The sequence below is a fragment of the Scyliorhinus canicula genome, chromosome 11 (assembly GCF_902713615.1).
Source record: "Scyliorhinus canicula chromosome 11, sScyCan1.1, whole genome shotgun sequence".
Lineage (NCBI taxonomy): Eukaryota > Metazoa > Chordata > Chondrichthyes > Carcharhiniformes > Scyliorhinidae > Scyliorhinus > Scyliorhinus canicula.
The window spans coordinates 88993979-89016692 of NC_052156.1; the positions used below are offsets into that span (position 1 = coordinate 88993979).

General features: G+C 46.2%; 1 protein-coding gene across 1 annotated transcript in view; it reads right to left on the minus strand.

The window, feature by feature from the left end:
* Positions 1-6928: 6928 nt before the first annotated feature.
* The window catches only part of parp3 (poly (ADP-ribose) polymerase family, member 3), a 54889-nt gene continuing 39103 nt past the window's right edge, over positions 6929-22714 (minus strand). The window contains exons 9-11 of the mRNA XM_038810826.1: positions 16138-16315; positions 11577-11723; positions 6929-8682 (exon numbers count right to left, since the gene is read on the minus strand). Of these exons, the coding sequence (XP_038666754.1) occupies positions 8513-8682; positions 11577-11723; positions 16138-16315 (495 nt within the window). The 3' untranslated portion in view covers positions 6929-8512. The remainder of the gene's footprint in view (positions 8683-11576; positions 11724-16137; positions 16316-22714) is intronic.

Consider the following 22714-nt stretch of genomic DNA (forward strand, 5'->3'; position numbering starts at 1 on the left):
CCCTTCCTCCCTGCCTGACTGGTACGTACTTATCAAGAACATGCAATAGCTGTTCCTTGAACAAGCTCCACATATCCAGTGTGCCCAACCCTTGCAGCCTACTTCTCCAACCAACACATCCTAAGTCATGTCTAATGGCATCATAATTGCCCTTCCCCCAGCTATAACTCTTGCCCTGCGGGGTATACTTATCCCTTTCCATCACTAACGTAAAGGTCACCGAATTGTGGTCACTGTTTCCAAAGTGCTCACCTACCTCCAGATCTAACACCTGGCCTGGTTCATTACCCAAAACCAAATCCAATGTGGCCTCGCCTCTTGTTGGCCTGTCAACATATTGTGTCAGGAAACCCTCCTGCACACATTGTACAAAGAATGACCCATCTAATGTACTCGAACTATATCTTTTCCAGTCAATATTTGGAAAGTTAAAGTCTCCCATAACAACTACCCTGTTACTTTCGCTCTTTTCCAGAATCATCTTCGCCATCCTTTCCTCTACATCCCTAGAACTATTAGGTGGCCTATAGAAAACTCCCAACAGGGTGACCTCTCCTTTCCTGTTTCTAACCTCAGCCCATACTACCTCAGAAGAAGAGTCCCCATCTAGCATCCTTTCCGCCACCGTAATACTGTCCTTGACTAGCAGCGCCACACCTCCCCCTCTTTTGCCCCCTTCTCTGAGCTTACTAAAACACCTAAACCCCGGAATCTGCAACAACCATTCCTGTCCCTGCTCTATCCATGTCTCTGAAATGGCCACAACATCGAAGTCCCAGGTACCAACCCATGCTGCCAGTTCCCCTACCTTATTTCGTATACTCCTGGCATTGAAGTAGACACACTTCAAACCACAGACCTGAACACTGGCACCCTCCTGCGAAGTCAAATCTGTGCTCCTGACCTCTATACTCTCAATCTCCGGTACCCCAAAACTACAATCCAGGTTCCCATGCCCCTGCTGAATTAGTTTAAACCCCCCCAAAGAGCACTAACAAATCTCCCCCCCAGGATATTGGTGCCCCTCAGGTTCAGATGTAGACCATCCTGTCTATAGAGGTCCCACCTTCCCCAGAAAGAGCCCCAGTTATCCAGAAATCTGAATCCCTCCCGCCTGCACCATCCCTGTAGCCACGTGTTTAATTGCTCTCTCTCCCTATTCCTCATCTCACTATCACGTGGCACGGGCAACAACCCAGAGATAACAACTCTGTTTGTTCTCGCTCTGAGCTTCCATCCTAGCTCCCTAAAGGCCTGCCTGACATCCTTGTCCCCTTTCCTACCTATGTCGTTAGTGCCAATGTGGACTACGACTTGGGGCTGCTCCCCCTCCCCCTTAAAGACCCGGAAAACACGATCCGAGACATCACGTACCCTTGCACCTGGGAGGCAACATACCAAACGTGAGTCTCTCTCGCTCCCACAAAATCTCCTATCTGTGCCCCTGACTATTGAGTCCCCAATTACTAATGTTCTACTCCTTTCCCCCCTTCCCTTCTGAGCAACAGGGACAGACTCCGTGCCAGAGGCCCGTACCCCATGGCTAACCCCTGGTAAGTCGTCCCCCCCACAAGTATCCAAAACGGTATACTTGTTACTCAGGGGAACGACCGCAGGGGGTCCCTGCACTGACTGCTTCTTCCCAGTCCCTCTTACAGTTACCCATCTATCTCCAGTCTTTGGTGTAACTACTTCCCTGAAGCTCCTATCTTTGATCCCCTCTGCCTCCCGAATGATCCGAAGTTCATCCAGCTCAAGCTCCAGGTCCCTAACACGGTTTTTGAGGAGCTGGAGTTGGGTGCACTTCCCACAGATGAAATCAGCAGGGACACTGACGGCGTCCCTCACCTCAAACATTCTGCAGGAGGAGCATTGTACTGCCTTCCCTGACATCACCTCTAGATTTAAAAAAAAACAAGAAAAAGAAAAAGAAAGGAAGAGCTTACCTGATATTCCCTCAAACCCTGCTCCCGCTGAAAGGTAAGCAAATTTAAAGGCACTCACTCACCTTCACGACAGGCCCCTGCTCCCGCTTCCCAAACACCGTGGGGTGGGGGGGTTGGTTAGAGGAGGGGGTGGGGGGGGGTTGGTTACAGGAGGAGGTAGGGTAGGAAACACTCACGAAGTGTTTCGGGTTTAACTGTCACTTGCCAACAGCCCCTCCACAAACCACCTTCAACTTAGGCTGACCACACTGCACGTATGCAAATTTCCCCAGAACAGCTGATCAGTAGCTCTGCTCTGCTGCCCTCTGCTGGATGATTGCCTTCACTCAAACTCCCTGGGTCTCCTTCGCAGGTTCACCTTCAACTTAGGCTGACCGCACTGCACGTATGCAAATTTCCCCAGAACAGCTGATCAGTAGCTCTGCTCTGCTGCCCTCTGCTGGATTACTATTGCTTTTCTATGCTCCCCCCTTCCCTTCTGAGCCCCAGAGCCAGACTCAGTGCCAGAGACCTGGCCGCTGGGGCCTTCCCCCGGTAGGTCATCCCCCCCAACAGCATCCAAAACGGTATACTTGTTTTGAAGGGGAACGGCCACAAGGGATCCCTGCACTGTCTGCCTGTTAGTTTTCTTTCTCCCTGACTGTAACCCAGCTACTCTTGTCCAGTACCTTTGGTGTGGCTACCTCCCTGTAACTCTTCTCTATAACCCCCTCTGCCTCCCGGATGATCCGAAGTTCATCCAGCTCCAGCTCCAGTACCTTAACACGATCTCTGAGGAGCTGGAGTTGGGTGCACTTCCCGCAGGTATAGTCAGCGGGGACACCAGTGGTATCCCTCACCACCCACATCCTACAGGAGGAGCATGCAACTGCCCTAGCCTCCATCCCCTCTTACTTTACAGAATTAGCTGCCCCTTGGACCAACTGAACCTCCGCCCTCCGACTCTACTTCCAGTCAGCTGTACTCTAAACTCCTGGCTCCCTTCACGCTCTTTGATAAATATAGGAAATGAAATGTAAGGAGCACCTTACTCCCTCCTCACCTAACTCCCGCAGTCACCACACTCTCACTGTCGCACTCAAATGCCACAAGCTCAGCACTCCCTCAGTCACCAAACTCTCACTGTCGCACTCAAATGCCACAAGCTCAGCACTCCCTCAGTCACCAAACTCTCACTGTAGCACTCAAATGCCACAAGCTCAGCACTCAGTGCAAACAAAGTCTGCACTGTAACTAGCTCCTATTTATACTGTGACTCTAGCTTCTGAAAACTGGCCTAATGCAATTAACTAATTAACAAGCTCCAGCTGCAAGTAAGTCCAAGTAGAACCTTGTTTAAAGCTGATTCAAAATTCACCCTCTTATAGACCAAACAGCAACTTTTAAGTTAATTAACTAAATAAAAGAAATACTAGACTTTAAATAAAAATGAACCCTTATACTCCCTCAGTCACCAAACTCTCACTGTAGCACTCAAATGCCACAAGCTCAGCACTCAGTGCAAACAAAGTGTACGAGCGTGAGTGTACGAGCGGGAGTGTGTGTGTGTGAGGGGACTGTGGAGAGTTGAGGATGGGGAGTTGAGTGCAGGATGGGGGGTTGGGGGGAAGAGGGGGGCCGGTGTGCCGCACCGGTCCGGTTACTAGGTCAAGGCAGGGTAAGACTTGCTGGAAGGGGGAGCCCGCCCACATTTGGACAACAGACACAGGCGCCTTTCCGAGTGGGAAGCCCTCAGGAACATTTGCATCCGGCCGGCCTGCTTCCCGACCTCCAAACGCTCCTCGCCCTCATCCTGACCCACGGCCGCATTCCGCCTTGGCCCTCCAGCCTGGCCTCCAGCTTCTGGATGGTTCTCTGAATCCGGCCGATCCGAGGGAGGAATTGCCGCCAGAGGTAACCGGTAAATTCCACTCGGAAAATTTCACTTTAGGTAGATTTCACTGCGGTATATTCCACTACGGTAAATTCCACTACAGTAAATGTTGGACAGTCGTTAGTAAACGGTCTATAAAAAAACTAAACTGCTTGTTACACCCTTCTTAACTAATTAGTCGTTAGTAAATGGTCTATAAAAAACTAAACTACTTGTTACACCCTTAACTAATTAGTCGTTAGTAAATGGTCTATAAAAAACTAATTTCACTGGTGCTACTACTTTTTTCTATTCAGTTTAACTTTGAACTTTTAAACCCGCAACCATGGCAACATTTATAACATTAGAGAAGAACAAACTTAAGCTTTGCGACGAAGAGAATCATATATACGAAAAGAATGGAGTTAACAGTAGCAAAACAAAAATATATTGGCGTTGTGAGCATTTTTACAAAGGTTGCCGGGCTAGACTGCATACAACTTTCAACTCCAGTATACCAGAAGTTATTTTTTCAACGGGCTCCCATAATCACTCAGCAAGCGCACACGTTAATGCCCGAAAGGCAGTTAATTCAATGAAAAGTGAAGTAACGAGAACGGGCATAGTATCTTCATGGGAAGTAATAGCTACTGCTGTACAAAATCTCGATGAGGAAGCACAATCATTGTTGCAAACTATTCCTGGACTTTCACGTAACATACGTAACTGGAGGCAGCATGCTTTAGGAATCCCAGCACTTCCAACTTGTCGGTCAGGGTTTCAAATCCCTGATACAGTTAAGTACTTAGAAAATGGGTCCTTGTTTTTGGTCTTTGACAGTGGACTTGATGACCCAGACAGAATTTTAGTTTTTTCTTCAGAAAAAGGCTTGGATGATCTCGAAAGCTCTGAAAATTGGGCCTGTGATGGGACTTTTAAGGTGTCTCCTAGTTTGTGGTGTCAGCTTTTCACGCTACATATCATCATTGGAGGGTCATGTGTGCCCAGGCTATTTGCCTTACTTCCTGACAAAAAAGAAACCTCATATCATAGTCTTCTGTCTACTGTGTGGGATTTAAGGGCAAATTGTCGACCTGCGACCTGCCTCATGGACTTTGAAAAAGCTCTCCATAATTCATTTGTTTCTGTATTTCCGCATTTAGAAGTAGTTGGGTGTGTTTTTCATCTCGGACAGTCTATTTGGCGGAAGATATGTGCACTTGGTGAGAGTAGGAGATACAACACGGATGAAAGTTTTAAGCTTAAAATTAAGTGTTTTTGCGCTTTAGCATTTTTACCAATTGAAGACATTGTCAATGGATTTGAAGATTTGTCTGATAATGAAAGCATCCCTTCTGAGTTTATCACTTATTTTGAGAATTCGTACATTGGGACTGTAAGGGGACGCAGTCTTCGTCGACGAAGAGAAACCCCGCAGTTTCCTATCCAACTCTGGAATGTACGTGACCGCGTTTTAAATGACTTGCCAAGAGCAAATAATTCGGTAGAAGGGTTCCACAATGCTTTGCGCTCATCGATAACATCCACACATCCAAATTTGTGGAAACTTTGCAATGCCCTCAAGACTGAAGAAGGCTTAAGCCAGACGAAAATTGCGCACATTCGACGTGGGGACTCGACAACAAAAAAAAAGTCCTATCAAATGATTGATGCACGATTAAAGAAGCTAGTTGAGAATTATCAATCTGAAAACGCTCTGCAATTTTTAAGAAATATTGCACGCAATTTGTCATAAAAGAATTTTCTTCAAATATATTAAACTTTTTTATCTTAATGTGTGAATAAATGTGAGCTAAAATGTATTCATATTCTTTTATCTATTTTTATGTACTCGCCATCATTTTTATCTTAATGTGTGAATAAAATGTGAGCTATTTTATTTTATTATTATTTTTTTAAGGTGCTATAGTGAAATTTCCCGAGTGGAATTTACCGTAGTGGAATATACCGCAGTGAAATCTACCTAAAGTGAAATTTCCCGTAGTGGAATTTACCTAGAACCGCTGCCAGATCCAGACTTCGGACTGCAGGGGTTGGATCTCCTGGAGGCGGGAATCGTCCTGCCTCTTCTCCCAAGGGCCACGGCTAACCTTGGTGCCCGGACAGATCTCAGAATGAAGAGAGATTTGGGGTGGCATGGTGGTGCAGTAGTTCGCACTGCTGCCTCATGGCTCCAGGGTCTTGGGTTCAATTCCGGCCTCGGGTGACTGTCTGTGTGGAGTTTGCACTTTCTCCCCATGTCTGTGTGGGTTTCCTCTGGGTGCTCTGGTTTCCTCCCACAGTCCAAAAATGTGCAGATTAGATGGATTGGCCATGATAAATTGCCCCTCAGTATCCAAAAGTTTAGGCTGGGTGACTGGCTTACGGGGATAGGGTGGAGGCGTGGGATCAAATAGGATGCTCTTTCCAAGGGCTGGTGCAGACTCGATGGGCCGAATGGCTTCCTTCTGCACTGTAGGGTTTCTATGATTCCACTCTAGGATTAGATAATCTGCTTTAAATTGTCGGAAGAATAAATACCTGTCAGAAGATCAGGCACCAGGGAATCTGATACCTGTACACAAGGCAAACAGTGCCTCTGTTTAAAGGTTGCAGCTCTGGCTCTGCAGCAGTCCCATGATACGCACTGGAGTGTCAGCCTGGAATATATGCTCAAATCTTGCAGTGGGACTTGAGCTCCTGACCTGACTGAGAGGGGAGAGAGGATTCCCCAGTGGGTGGCAGTGAGATACTGCGTGAATTTGCTTTCATTTTCTCCTCTCCCGGCACCTCTGTGGAGCTGATCAGCAGAGACAGTAAAGGTACTAAGCTCGAGCTGGGGAATCCAACACCTAACCCAGCCAGTAACCTCTGAACAGGGGAAAGGTGAAGGCAGGATTGGACTCGGTTGCAACACTCCTCCTGGTAATATCTAACGAGCTGCTGACTCTCACTACCTCATTATCTAGGGTCACCCATGAAGAAGGGTGGTTGACCTGAGGTGCACTGGAGGAGAGGGGGAGCAGTGATATCAAAACATGCATAAATGATCACCCTCAGAGATGGGAGGAAGTGGAGGAAGACATTGAAGGAAGCAAAAGGAGTAAATAAAAGGAGTCAATTCATTGAGTTCAGAGTGGAGTGCAGAATAAGAGAATGCTTTAATAATGCAAACATACTCCTGGGACCATGTAGTCGGGACAGCAGTTACAATTACTGACCATCAGGATACAATCTATTCACAATAGAATTCTTCCACAGTGTAGGGGGGCAAAATCACAGTTTCCAACAGGTTAACATTGTAAAGTATAGAGATAGGGCACTTGACCTATGCCACACCCTTTCCCGTAAAGTAACCTCAGATTGTTGCCTTTCACAGTGTAGATCTGCAGTCAGCTCTACTTACAAACACCACTGCACCTCTGTCCTGCCACCTTTCACAAGAGATTTTTCCTCAGAATATCAAGGGCAACCTCAGCTAATGGTGGCTGTTTGGAGGCAGAGGCCTGTGCAGTTGCTGTGTGTGAACCTACCACAGAATCAGGCGATCAGTCATACGTGCCTCAGCCTCCAATGAACCAAAAACAGTGGACGCAAGATGCTGTCCACTTCTTGGGTCGACGTCAACCACACTCACTGCAGTTCAGAGGTCTATAAGCACTGTTCTTCTGCCGTCCTACAATGAGAAGGACCAATCTGCCAGGGCCAGTCCACCTATAAAGCATGTCAGCATGTCTGGTTGGTGGGCTGGCACAGACAGGTGGAAGCACTCTTGTCGGTTCAGTTTGAGTCACCTGGTGCACTCTTGGGAAGTTAGATGGTGACGGATCAGTCATCGGGAGTGTCCAGTTTGCGGCTAAGTATGGCTGAACTTTGGGAGATCGGCATCTGATGCCCCCGATTCTATATTTCAATCTGCTGCAGGTCTGCTGTAGGCCTGTCGGCGGTTGCTAGGAATGCAAAGACCAGATGCTCAGGAAATACAGCGTAGCCAAGCAAGTGGGGTAGGTGAAAGGCATGTGTCAGTGCTACTGATGGTTGTGAGAGAGTCAGGGTGCTTATATTGATGAGGGACGTGTCCTGCTCTTGCGTTGTCAGTCTGCAGTCCGCAATATTCAGTCAACAAAAGTGATTTGGCAAGTAATTTAGTGCAGCCTGCCTGGGGAAAGCTTCAAAACAGAATGGCCAGGTCACTCAGTGCGACCAGTGGGAGAGGCCTGGGGCAGAGCCTGTCAGTTCAGTAAAGGTTACTCAGTGCAGTCTGGAAAGGGGTTGAGTAGAGACAGAGAGGCCTGTCATTTCTCCACACACAGACCTGTACAGCCAGAGTTGCTAGCAATGGCCTATAATGCTCCTGATGGTCAGAATTCTTTGTTTAACCCCCTAACACTAACATTATGATGGTTGATTCAGTCGGTATCATTTGGCTATAGCCACCAAACTGCCTTAGACTCATCAATGGAAGGGGAACCCAGAACCCGGAGTATTTCTGATCAGTTTCCATCACCCCAGATTACAGCTCTTTAAAATTGTACGTGTAGTGCAAAGCAGTGGGAACAATAGAAGTAGCCAATTCAAACACCTGAGCAGTGGGACCAACCAAACCGCAGCAGAAAGTAAAAATAACTTTGCTCTTTTGGTTAAGGCGACTCGAGCCTTCCTGATAAATGATCATGGGGTAGATTCTCATGGTGGAGGAGTGAGTGAAGACTACTCAGCACTGCACCTGCAGCAGGTAACGAAGGCGAGCCTGACTCTCTTTGTAGATGACATATTCACTCTGGGAAAAGTGACTATCTTTTGGCAGTTTCATCTTCACTGGCTTCCCCTGGGGAACGGTAACTTTCTTCCCTTCAAGAATTAGCTCCGTGTCCTGGGAACAATCTTCAGAGAAGAAAACAAAGAAAAGAAAAAAAAAGCATGAATTTTCAGCTCTTAACTTTTCCGATACTTGACCTTTAACCCGAAGCTTCACGCCTCTGCGCCGGTTGAGCCTTCCGTGTGGGCAATTTTCCGGGTGCATTCGCCATGTGAGCAAATCCCGTTATGGCTGCTAAATCACGCGAGAGGGCCATAGCGATATTTGCAACGGTGAGATCTCGGTTCGAGATCTTCACTGCCTGCCCGCGCCCCCCCCCCCACCCCAACGGTAACATGACACATGAACCTTTCCATTAATTGAAATATAAACATCTTTACGCCATACCATCCAACCCCGTGGCATGTCCCCCCCCCCCCCCCCCCCCCACCATTGGCAGTGTGATGTCACGCCAATGCAATTCATTATTGGATTTTGAAATCGAAAACCAGTAGGGATGTCCACGGCAGGGGTGCGGAGATGCCTGGAGTCCCCGGGGTTGAGGGCCAAGGCTCTTCCAAACTGGAGGGGGTCTTCAGCCTTATGTGTGGTGGAGGTGGGGGGAGTGGGGGAGGTTGGGGGGGGGGGGGGGGGGAAAGAGTGCTCCTGACTGTGGTGGGTGGGAGTGGCAGAAGCCCTCCATGACCATGGGGGAATGGAAAGGAGTTAAAGCCATCATGTCCCTGCTGGCTCTCTGTAAAGTAACTCACCAAGTGTCGCTCCCCTGTGTTTTCCCCACACCCCTGCAAACCCTTCTTTTAACCTGTCCTGCCACCTTCAATGATTTCTGCACACATACCCTCAGTTCCCTTTGCACCTGCATCCCCTTAAGAATTGCCCACTTTGTTTTATACTGTCTCCATGTTCTTCTTACCAAAATTAATCACTTCACACTTTTCTGTACTAAACTTCATCTGCCACTTGTTTGCCCATTTCACCAATCTATGTCCTTTTAGGACCATCCTGCTCAGGTCATAATTATTCCAAGTTTAATGCATTCCACACATTTTGCAATTGTGGCCTGTACATCAAAGTCTAGGTTATTAATATATATCAGGAAAAGCAGGGGTACTAATACCAATCCCTGGAGAACTCCGCTATAAACCTTCCTCCAGGACAAAAAACAACCAGTTACTGCCATTGTTTCCTCAGTCAACTTCGTCTAAATATTGGTGCTGTCCCTTTTGTTCCATCAGCTCTCACTTTACTCACAAATCTGTTGTGGGGAACTTTAACAAATATCTTTTGGAAATCCACGTACACATCAATATCATTACCCTCTCTGTACCTCATCAAAAATCTCAACAAGTTAGTTGAACATGACTTGCCATTAACAAATCCATGTTGGCTTTCCTTAATTAACTCTCATTTGCTCAAGTGACTATTAATTTTGTCCTGATTCATAGTTTCTCGATGTTTCCCTACCATCAAGATTAAACTGACTGGCTTGTAGTTGTTAGGCTTATCTTTAGGTCCTTTTTTGAACAAAGGTGTAATAGTCACAATTCTCCAGCCCACCACTCCCAAGTCGAGGGAGGATTGAAATATTATGGCCTTCCCCATTTCCACTTTCACTTCAGTATCCTTGGATGCGTCTTATCCAGTCCTGGTGCCTTATCAACTTTAAGTACAGACGGGGCAGCATAGCTGCACAGTGGGTTAGCCCTGCTGCCTCACGGCGCCAAGATCCCAAGTTCGATCCCGGTTCTGGGTCACTGTCCGTGTGGAGTTTGCACATTCTCCCCGTGTTTGCGTGGGTTTCGCCCCCACAACCCAAAGATGTGCAGAGTAGGTGGATTGGCCACGCTAAATTGCCCCTTAATTGGAAAAGATGAATTGGGTACTTTAAATTTAAAAAAGAAAAATGTTTATTAAAAAAACAGTATAGATAACCTATCCCCCCTTACCAATTTTAAACCAGTAAGTGGCTGGACTAATCTCCTCTTTCACCATGGCCTGGTTAGCATCTTCTTTCTTGGTAACGACAGGTGCAAAGAATTAATTTCAAACCTCTGCCATGTCCCCTGCCTTGAGTGTAAATCCCCTTTTCAGTCCTGAACCGATCCCACTCGTCATTTTACCATCATTTTGTTATAATGATAATGCTTCCGTGAAATACTCTGGGACATGTCTTAAAAGGCACTATAGAAGTGCAAGTTGTTGTTACAGGAGTTGTCAAAATATAGCTTACAAAAGACAATGGGTGGGGATAAAATCAGTGGCTGATTTGATTTGCAATTTGTTTTTCTGATGATGTGAGTTACTGAGCATAAAACAGTTTCCATGGTACTGTGTTCTGTCTCAAGCATTGTTAAACTAACATTTGAGTTCAGCCACTGAGATCTAGAAGGTTCCAGGTGTGATTTGTCTCAGCCTTCGACTGATCCTTGAATTCAGGAAGGAGATGGAGAACAGATCATCAGTTTGGTCCGATATCTGAACCATGCTTCATTGGCCATTACAGGCCCAAGGGACTGACACCCAGACTCGATTTGAAAGTAGTGAAACAGCTAACACCCACCATCTACTCAGATTGGGGGCCGGTTTAGCTCAGTTGGTTGGACAGCTGGTTTATGATGTAGAGAGAAGCCAGCAGCGAGGGTTCAATTTCTGTATTGGCTGAGGTTATTTGTGAAGGCCCGCCTTCTCAACCTTGCCACTTGCCCGAGGTGTGGTGGTCCTCAGGTGAAATCACCACGAGTCAGCTCTCCCCCTCAAAGGGGAAAGCAGCCTATGGTCATCTGGGACTATGGCAACTTCACTTTTACTCAGAATGATCAGTTGGGGACAGTAATCGGAAGCTGACACAAGCAAAGCCCAAGACGAGGAAGGGAGATAAAATTGGGTGTGGGGTGGATGAGGGAGGAAGGAAAATAAGATGTGTTGATGAGGTGTGTGTGAGATGTTGGAGTGTCCATACCTGGTTCAGTTGTGCCACGGGCCACAACACTGTCACAGCCTTTGGGAGCAGATTTCAGACCGGAGTTATCCTGGAAAATGGAATGTTCTTTCCCCAAAGCCACTTCAGTCAGGAACATGATACCAATGCTTTTGGATGTATACCCAACTACAAAAGAGAACAGAACTGCCTTAGTGCAATGTTAGCTCTGGTTACCTGTTTGTGAGATAAACAAAAAATGATCAGAGCATCTGTTTTCAGTGACAGTGAGGATAGAATAAACATTAACCCAGAAAATAACTCCCTCTTCATCTTCAAAATAGTGGTGGATCCTTTATGGCCACACTGTGAAGACAAACCCTTGGTATAAAGCTTTGTCCATTAGTACAGAAGTTCCTCAATACACCAGTCTCTGTGCTTGGATTCAGGCCAATAAGCATCAGACTCAAGACAAGGGAGACAGCCGAGTCAAAATTCAATTCTTGCAGCCACGAGTTTGATTACAGCTCTCCAAAAAAATTAATTTCCCCAAAAAATCTCCCTGTGCTGAGCAAGATGAAATTCAACAGACATCTTTTACAATTCTTCCACATATGCATCTAATGAAGAGTGCTCCCAATCATTAGTGAGGGATACCTGCAGGAAATTACATGTGCAGGAAATGAATGGGAACAGGAATTGGTTCAACTGTGATGACTCACGCAGACAAATATCCTGCCGACGTCCACTGTCTGGCTCTTTTACCATGAATTGATCATTGAGCAAGGTACTCCGAGGATCGCAGCACACCGGGGCTCAGCAGAGTATCACCATCTTCTGATGAGGAGGGGAATACACTTGGGAAAACCTTTCCTTTCCAAATAGAATTTTCTGCTTCTGTTCTGACCATGCACCTGTATCAGAATAATATTAGTTTTCTGCCAATATCTATCCGTATTCTGCCAATATCTATCCGTATTCTGCCAATATCTATATGGTTAGTCCTGGCTAAAGCAGGCATTACCTGCTGAGATGGCAGTCCTGCTAAAGAAAAACAAATAAATGGAAGAAAATGGGTCTTCAAGTTCTGGGGTATTTTGCCCATTGTGTGGGTTAATTGAAATTAAATTAAATTAAATGAAAAATTGCTTATTGTCACAAGTAGGCTTCAAATGAAATTACTGTGAAAAGCCCCTAGTCGCCACATTCAGGCGCCTGTTCGGGGAGGCTGGTATGGGAATTGAACCGTGCTGCTGGCCTGCTTTCAAAGCCAGCAATTTAGCCCTGTGCTAAATGTGGTCAATTAGTCAACACCCTGTTCTCTATTCAGAGCCCTGAAAATCTGACCCACTCGGTATTTATCAAATTCCCTTTAAGTTATAATCAAATTTTCTTCCATGAGTCAGTGTATTGTGGGGCACAGCAGCTCAAATGAAAAAAGTTTTCGCCTCAGGTTACCTCGGATACTTGGACCAATTAACTTAAATCTGGGTCCTTCTGCTACCCGAGAACAAGTTCTCCCTACTTACTCGAACACAACATTTCAAGATTATAAACAACTCTATCAAACCTGCCCTTAGTTTTCTCTGCTCAAAAGAGAACTTTAGTTTGCAATCTCCAATCTTGTAAACCTCAAGCCCAAAACTGAACACAACACTCAATTGGCCCTATCTTGTGTTTTGTGATAGTTTAACAGAACTTTCTTGCTTTTGTGCTCGAGGGTATTGCATGTCTTTTTAAACTGGTCTCGTCAACGACATAGATTTGTGTACCAGGCAGGCCAACTTGCACAATACAAGGGATCCAGTTCCTCAATAAAACTAGGCATCACTTGCAATCTTGAAGCCTCAAATTTTCCTCAAGAAACATGTTTTCCACAAGATAAATAATCGCTTACAGGTAGGACACTCCTGACAAAGTATTTATTTACCTCCTGCAAAATTCAGTAAAGCTGCTAAATCCTTGTCCGGTTTGGTTGACTCCAGCCCAACCTTTATACCAGGTTAAAATTGAAACCAAACAAGCCAGGAGCTGCTACTACATATTCGTCAGTATTTTATTTTGGCTGTGGTTTGGGAAGCAGGGTCGGGCCTGGGTTACTGAATTTCTGTCTGCTGTTCATCAACACGGGTACCGAGAACAACTCTGCTTGGCTGTGAATCTGCTGCTGGCTTTTCTTAAAATATATTGTGTGCAGCATTACTCCCCCACCGTCCGCGCCCCCCCCCCCCCCCCCCCCCCAACCAAACCCGCCAATTGTTTTTAAAGAGATAAGTAGCCACTATTGTTGAAGGCAGTGTGCACGCTAATCTGAATTGCAGCATTACAATTACTGAATAATTTATACATTTTCCTACACCCAACATAAATTATGCATAACATGGCAGCACATGTTGCATTCAAAGGCAAACATAATCAAAGGTTCCATAGTATTGATTGATCTATGGTCAATTTTTATGTTGAAGTCCATTTAATAGAAGTTAAAATGGTAAAATACTAAACATAATTTTCCTACATATTTGTCTAATTAGAAGAAAATGAATTCTTTTACTGTCCGGATGATTATGTGCTGTCTCACGAGGGCAGCACGGTGGCATTGTGGATAGCACAATTGCTTCACAGCTCCAGGGTCCCAGGTTCGATTCCGGCTTGGGTCACTGTCTGTGCGGAGTCTGCACATCCTCCCCGTGTGTGCGTGGGTTTCCTCCGGGTGCTCCAGTTTACTCCCAGTCCAAAGATGTGCAGGTTAGGTGGATTGGCCATGATAAATTGCCCTTAGTGTCCAAAATTGCCCTTAGTGTTGGGTGGGGTTACTGGGTTATGGGGATAGGGTGGAGGTGTTGACCTTGGGTAGGGTGCTCTTTCCAGGAGCCGGTGCAGACTCGATGGGCCGAATGGCCTCCTTCTGCACTGTAAATTCTATGATTCTATGATTATGTTAGTGCTATTTCTATCTACTTATGTGGATTTCTGTTATTAGGATGGTTCACATTGATGGGAAAGATGCCACCATGATGGTATTTTGTATCACAGAATGGTTATATTACAGCACAGAAGGCCATTTGGCCCATCATTTGTGTGCTAGCTCTCTGAGCAGTTTGCCTAGTGCCACTCCCCATAGCCCTGCACATTCTCCCGTTTCAGATCCAGTTCCCTCTTGAATTCATTGATTGAACTTGCCTCTACAGTGACTCATAGGTTGAAGATTCAACAGCGGTGAAGTCCTACTTCACACCAAGTCTTGTTGTCATCATAAAGCCTCTGTTTACAACTCAAACCACTTCTATATTTGACGCTTTGCAGTTCTTGTGGTAGGAGAGTGACCGTGGAAGCCTGTGTTTAAACTGTAAAATCTACCAATAGATTTCGCCAAGATGGGCCCAAGAACAGCAGAGTCTACAAATCAGCCTACCTGATAAAGGAGTCAATTTTAACAATACACAAAGTTCATTCTCCGACATCCAAAACTACAGAACCAACCAATATAAAAACAGAAAAGTTATTATTGTTACTTTTGGGAATGTTAATCAGCTATAATTTGGAATGGAAACAAAAAAGCAAATTCAATGGAAAAGGAGTGCATGAAGATGGAAGGATTTCTGGGCATCACACTCGAAATCTGCAGCACGATGGCACAGTGGTTAGCACTGCTGCCTCATAGCGCCAGGGACCCGGGTTCAATTCCGGCCTCGAGTGACTGTCTGTGTGGAATTTGCACTTTCTCCCCGTGGCTGCGTGTTTCCTCCGGGTGCTCCGGTTTCCTCCCACAGTCCAAAGACTTGCAGATTAGGTGGTTTGGCCATGTTAAATTGTCCCTTAGTGTCCAAAAGGTTAGGTGGGGTTGCGGGGATAGGGCGGCGGAGTGGGCCAAGGTAGAGTGCTCTTCAGAAGTTCAATGCAGACTCAATGCGCTGAATGGCCTACTTCTGCACTGTAGGGATTCTATAATAATCATGAGACTAAGTGCAGCTTTATATGACCTGTTAATTAAATAAGCCACAAATCTACCTGTCAATCTACATTGGTTTATGTTTGTAAACAAAAGGACGATTTTCATACCAGATCTCTTGATTCTTCTTTTTTTCAAAAATACTTTTTAAAAAAATTTAGAGTACCCGATTCATTTTTTCCAATTAAAGGGCAATTTAACGTGGCCAATCTGCCTACCCGGCACATCTTTGGCTTATGGGGGCGAAACCCACGCAAACACGGGGAGAATGTGCAAACTCCACACGGACAGTGACCCAGAGCCGGGATCAAACCTGGGACCTCGGCGCCGTGAGGCAGCAGTGCTAACCACTGTGCCACCGTGCTGCCTTCTCTTGATTCTTAAAGAGTTTGTTTCCTGATTTACTAGGTAGATGTTAGTGTTGGCATTCCTGGTGCATACCCACAGTCTTTTCTGGACTAACCCCCTTCAAATTGGACCCTTTATTTATTTTTGCCTCTTGTTCTTCTGACCAAATGTGACACATCAAACACGTGTGTGTGAAATGTCATTAGCCATGTGCCTGTCGATTTCACCAGCCCAGCGATGTGTTCCTGATTTGGGAGTTTGCTGTTGATGATCAGGACTGCGTGCAGTCACATTGCTTTTAATTACCATATCCGGCTGACTTGCTGTTTTCAGATGCAAAATAGATTCCACATCCCACACGGCCCCCTGAGTGTGGCATGATCCGCAGCCCTGTTTTCAGAATGGCAGCCACAACTGCAATATTAGTGCCGTGCCACAGGAGGCGCCGGTTCTCAATGTTATTGTGGGTCTTGAAACGCACCCCCTGGAAACAAAGGAATAGTACGGATTAGTGTCTGGATAATGCCTCCACCTAGTGACACTCACTCCTCAGCTCCTCCAGCATCAGTGCTCTCATCAACTTTGATGTGGAGATGCTGGCGTTGGACTGGGGTGAGCACAGTAAGAAGTCTTACAACACCAGGTTAAAGGATTCTACCAACTGTTCTGGCTTGAGACAATTCACACCTCTTTAACCTGTGATTATCCCTCTCCCTGGATCTGTAATGATTTGATTACCTGCAAATGCTCGCATTCCAAGCATTGTCCAGCATCTCTGACTTTGTCTATATAAATGTTTCTGGAACATACCTCTCCATTCACCCTGAGGAAGGAGCTGCGCTCCGAAAGCTCGTGTTTGAAACAAACCTGTTGGACTTTAACCTGATGTTGTAAGACTTCTTACTGTGCTCATCAACTTTAGTTGTTGCCCTGAGCAATGGATCACCATTACACATTCTCTTCTCAGTATGACCACCAAACAGGTACAGCACAGGGTTAGATACAGAGTAAAACTCCCTCTACACTGTCCCCATCAAACACACCGGGACAGGTACAGTACGGGGTTAGATAAAGAGTAAACTCCCTCTACACTGTCCCTATCAAACACTCCAGGACAGGTACAGTACGGGGTTAGATAGAGAGTAAACTCCTTCTACACTGTCCCCATCAAACACTCCAGGACAGGTACAGTACGGGGTTAGATAGAGAGTAAACTCCTTCTACACTGTCCCCATCAAACACTCCGGGACAGGTACAGTACGGGGTTAGATAAAGAGTAAAACTCCCTCTATACTGTCCCTATCAAACACTCCAGGACAGGTACAGTACGGGGTTAGATAGAGAGTAAACTCCTTCTACACTGTCCCCATCAAACACTCCGGGACAGGTACAGCACGTGGTTAGATAGAGAGTAAAGCTCCCTCTGCACTGTCCCCATTAAACACTCTCAGGACAGGTAGAGCACAAGGTTATATACAGAGTAAAGTTTGTTCTACACTTACCATCAAACACTCCCAGCACTGGGTTAGATACCAAGTAAAGCTCCCTCTTCACAGTCCCTATCAAACACTCCCAGGACAGATACAGCATGGGGTTAGATTCAAAGTAAAGCTCCCTCTACACTGTCCCAGCAGACACTCCCAGCATGGGGTTAGATACAGAGTAAAGTTCCCTCTCCACTGTCCCCATCAAATACTGAGGGCAGATACAGCATGGGGTTAGATACAAAGTAAAACTCCCTCTACACTGTTCCCATCAGACATTCCCAGCACAGGGTTAGATACAAAGTAAAGCTCCCTCTACACTGTCCCCATTAAACACACCCAGGACAGGTACAGCACGGCATTAGATACAGAGTAAACTCCCTCTACACTGTCCCCATCAAACACTCCCAGGACAGGTACAGCACGGGATTAGATACAGAGTAAACTCCCTCTATACTGTCCCCATCAAACACTCCCAGGACAGATACAGCACGGGGTTAGATACAGAGTAAAGCTCTCCCAGGACAGATACAGCATGGGGTTAGATAGAGTAAAGCTCCCTCTACATTGTCCCCATTAAACACTCCCAGGAAGGGCACAGCACAGGGTTAGATACAGAGTCAAGCTCCCGCTACACCATCACCATCAAACACTCCCAGGACAGATACAGCACGGGGTTAGATACAGAGTAAAGCTCTCCCAGGACAGATACAGCACGGGGTTAGATACAGAGTAAAGCTCTCCCAGGACAGATACAGCATGGGGTTAGATACAGAGTAAAGCTCCCTCTACACTGTCCCCATTAAACACTCCCGGGACAGGCACAGCATGGGGTTAGATGCAGAGTAAAGCTCCCTCTACACTGTCCCTATTAAACACTCTCGGGACAGGCACAGCACGGGATTAGATACAGAGTAAACTCCTTCTACACTGTCCCCATCAAACACTCCCAGGACAGATACAGCACGGGGTTAGATACAGAGTAAAGCTCTCCCAGGACAAATACAGCATGGGGTTAGATAGAGTAAAGCTCCCTCTACATTGTCCCCATTAAACACTCCCAGGAAGGGCACAGCACAGGGTTAGATACAGAGTAAACTCCCTCTACACTGTCCCCATCAAACACTCCCAGGACAGATACAGCATGGGGTTAGATAGAGTAAAGCTCCCTCTACATTGTCCCCATTAAACACTCCCAGGAAGGGCACAGCACAGGGTTAGATACAGAGTAAAGCTCCTTCTACACTGTCCCCATTAAACACTCCCAGGACAGATACAGCACGTGGTTAGATACAGAGTGGCCTGGAGGGGTTATCCTACAAGTGGTACTAGTACTCAGTTACTAGTGGTGTACCGCAAGGATCTGTTTTGGGGCCACTGCTGTTTGTCATTTTTATAAATGACCTGGAAGAGGGTGTAGAAGGATGGGTTAGTAAATTTGCAGATGACACGAAGGTCGGTGGAGTTGTGGATAGTGCTGAAGGATGTTATAGGATACAGAGGGACATAGATAAGCTGCAGAGCTGGGCTGAGAGGTGGCAGATGGAGTTTAATGCGGAAAAGTGTGAGGTGGTTCACTTTGGAAGGAGTAACAGGAATGCAGAGTACTGGGCTAATGGCAAGATTCTTGGTAGTGTAGATGAACAGAGAGATCTCGGCATCCAGGTACATAAATCCTTGAAAGTTGCCACCCAGGTTAATAGGGCTGTTAAGAAGGCATATGGTGTGCTAGCCTTTATAAGCAGGGGGATTGAGTTTCGGAACCACAGGGTCATGCTGCAGCTGTACATAACTCTGGTGCGGCCACACCTGGAGTACTGCGTGCAGTTCTGGTCACCACATTATAGGAAGGATGTGGAAGCTTTGGAAAGGGTTCAGAGGAGATTTACTAGGATGTTGCCTGGTATGGAGGGAAGGTCTTACGAGGAAAGGCTCAGGGAATTGAGGTTGTTTTCGTTAGAGAGGAGAAGGCTGAGAGGTGACTTAATAGAGACATATAAGATAGTCAGAGGGTTAGATAGGGTGGACAGTGAGAGTCTTTTTCCTCGGATGGTGATGACCAACACGAGGGGACATAGCTTTAAATTGAGGGGTAGTAGATACAGGACAGATGTCAGAGGCAGTTTATTTACTCAGAGAGTAGTAGGGGTGTGGAACGCCCTGCCTGCAACAGTAGTAGACTCGCCAAATTTAAGGGCATTTAAGTGGTCACTGGATAGACATATGGATGAAAATGGAATAGTGTAGGTCAGATAGGCTTCAGATGGTTTCACAGGTCGGCGCAACATCGAGGGCCGAAGGGCCCGTACTGCGCTGTAGTGTTCTATGTTCTATGTTCTATGGTAAGGTTGCGTCTCCTGCCATCTTTTAATCATTCCTGTATAAAAACAAAATGAAGGAGAAGTTCCTCCAGCCTGCTCTGCGATTTAATAAGATCATAGTTGGCCTGTAGTAACCTCAAATCTGCCCCCGATAAACTTTCACCCCTTACTTACCACGAATCTGTCCATCCCAGCCTTAAGAAATATTCAAAGATTCTAATTCCACCCCCTTTTCAGGCAGGGAGTTCCAAAGACGTGCAGTCCTCAGAAAAGCGTTGCCTCCTGCCTATCTTACCAGAGTGACCCCTTATTTTTAAACAGTAACTCCATAATTCTAGATTCTCCCACAAGAGGAAACAGCCTCTCCACACCCACCCAGTCAATCTCCTCAGGGTCTTATGTTTCAATCAAGTTGCCTCTTAATCTTTTAAATTCCAGCAGTAACAAGCCCAGCCTGTCCACCCTTTCTTCATAATACTACCAACCATTCCAGTTATTAGTCTGGAAAGCCTTCTCTGAACTGCTCCAATGCATACGTCCTTCCTTCAATAAGGAGACCAATACTGTACACAATACTCCAGATGTGGTTTCATCAATGCCCTGCACAACTGAAGCATAACCTGCCTACTTTTATACTCAATAAATGCTGACAATTTTTTTCCCTATGCTGTACCTGCATGCTAATCTTTTGTGATGTGCTAGGACACATAGATCCCTCCGCATATTGGCGCTGCGCAATCTCCCACCATTTAGATCATGTTTATTTTTTTATTCTTTGTGCCAAAATGGACAATTTCACATTTTCACATAATATGTTCCATTTGCCAGATTGTTGCCCACTCATCTAACCTGTATTTTTATGTAGCCGCCTTATATCTGTCTTGTTATGCGCTGAGCGTAGCATAAGCTGCTTCCTTGATGTGCACTCTGACGAAGGAAGATTCAGACATGGAGATAACTTCAACACGTTTATTAAACTATTTACAATTCTTCTACTCGGGTTCGCCACTACTGTTAATCCTTCTATAGCTACTCAAGACTGACAAACCAGTCTGCTGCAATCCACGTGGTGGGTGTGATCAACCCTGTGTCTGTACCCACTAAGTGTCTCCACTGGAAAGAGGAAGATCATGTGTGTTGTGTCCTTTATATATGGGTTGGTGTAATACCCTCCTGTGGTGGTGTCACTCTGTGTGTATCGTGAATACACATTGGTCGTGTCCTATCTAACTGATCTATTAGTTGAGTGTCTGTGTGTCATGTCTCTGGTGCTCCCTCTAGTGCCTAGCTAGTCTACATGTATTTACATTATTCCCTTGTGTATTTACAGTGACGCATATCACCACATCCCCCCTTTTTTCATGTTACATATTTTCTGTATACTTAAAGAAAATTGAACAAAAACAGGTAGATAAGTGATGGTATGTACAATTCATGAGAACAGTGATTAAACAATAAGTCCAAATCATATGTGTGAGTCCAAAACCCATCAATCATCATGGTCAAATGTCTCTCTTGGTGGGTTGGTGAGTTTAATGGTGGCAAGTCCTTGTGAACGCCATCAGTGTCCCTGTGCATCAGGAACCAAGAAGTGGTCAAATCACTTCGCTGTCTGATTTGGAGTCTTTTTTTTTTGATGTTTGTGATAGTGATGTTGTATGGCATCTGTCCTGAGAGCCAGGTTGCCTGTTGGTAGTGCAGCACACGTGAGTTGGGAAAATGCATCGTCCTGCCATGGTATGTACTGAGCTGAGCAGTAACAGTGTCCCTCATGGGCAGAGTCGTACCATGTCGTATCAGTCACAGTTCCATTGATCTAGTCTTTGTCATTGGTACACGTCGTGTCGTTGTCTTTGAGATGGTGTTTATAGGTCGTGATGTTGTGTTTGATGGTTCTGTTGTTGTGTTCACTGCGCTCAAGGACCACACACTGTGGATTATACAAGTCCTTCACATAGTTACTCGTGTCAGTGTGCGTTGTGGCATCTGCTGTCACCCTGAGCGTGCCGTCACTCAGTGTGCGGCACTCAGTGTCTGGAGTAAAGTCCAGCTTACGTGAATCAGAGTTGGCGTTTGGTTGCTCCCCATCTGGAGTCTGGTCTGTTTCACCTGAGTCGGTGTTGGTTTGTCGATGCTCCCCGCCCGGAGTCTTAGCAGGTTCACTGGAGTCAGCGGAGATTTCCTGAGGCTCCACGTCTGTAGTCAAAACATGCAGGAATGCATTTACTTGTGGAGAGGCTCGAGCGAATGAGGTTGGAAGTAATGTGGTGTCACCGGAGTCACCAGTGGTCTCACTGTGATCGTCGAGTGCCTCTGTACACACTAGCTGAGGTCTGTCACATTGCACATCGTGTATGGGAAGTGGGATGCTGTCGTCACTTGTCTCAGATACAGTGGATAGAGCCTCAGTAGCTTCTTGTTGTTCACTTGGGCTGGGTAGACTGTCAGAGTCTTCTTCTTGTGGCTCAAACAATGTGGGTGGACCGTCATGGTCTTCTCGCTGCGCATTTGAGCATGGCAGACTATCATAGTCTTGCTGTTGTTCACTTGAGCATGGCAGACTTGCATTGTCTGCTGCTGGTTGCTCAGAGGAGGTTGCTAGATCTTCATAGTCTTGTTCAGGCAAGGACTGCGCTTTGGAATCTTGCGTTGCTTCTATTGTGGAGGCTGTCCACGAGCTCGCTGTGGAGGCATGTGACACTGGAGTCACTTCTTGTTCGTGCAAGGACTGCACTCCGGAGTCTTGCGTTTCTTCTATCGTGGAGTCTGTCCACAAGCTTGCTGCGGAGGCTTGTGACACTGGAGTCATGTTCTGTGTGGAAACGTGCAGTTGTCTCGCTGTGGAGTCTTTCATTGCTTCCTGTGTAAAGGCTGAGACCCTTCGTGGTGCGTGGACCACACTCTGTGTGGAGTCAGAGACCCTTTGTGGTGCGTGGACCACTCTCTGTGTGGCAGCAGGCCGCTCTCTGTGGGCTTGTACTGCTCTCTGTCTCTTGGTTTCAGGCCGCAGCATAATCCTGCACTCACGAGTCGGGACGTCATATATGCTGGGCTGAAGATCCTCAAATCCAAAGAACG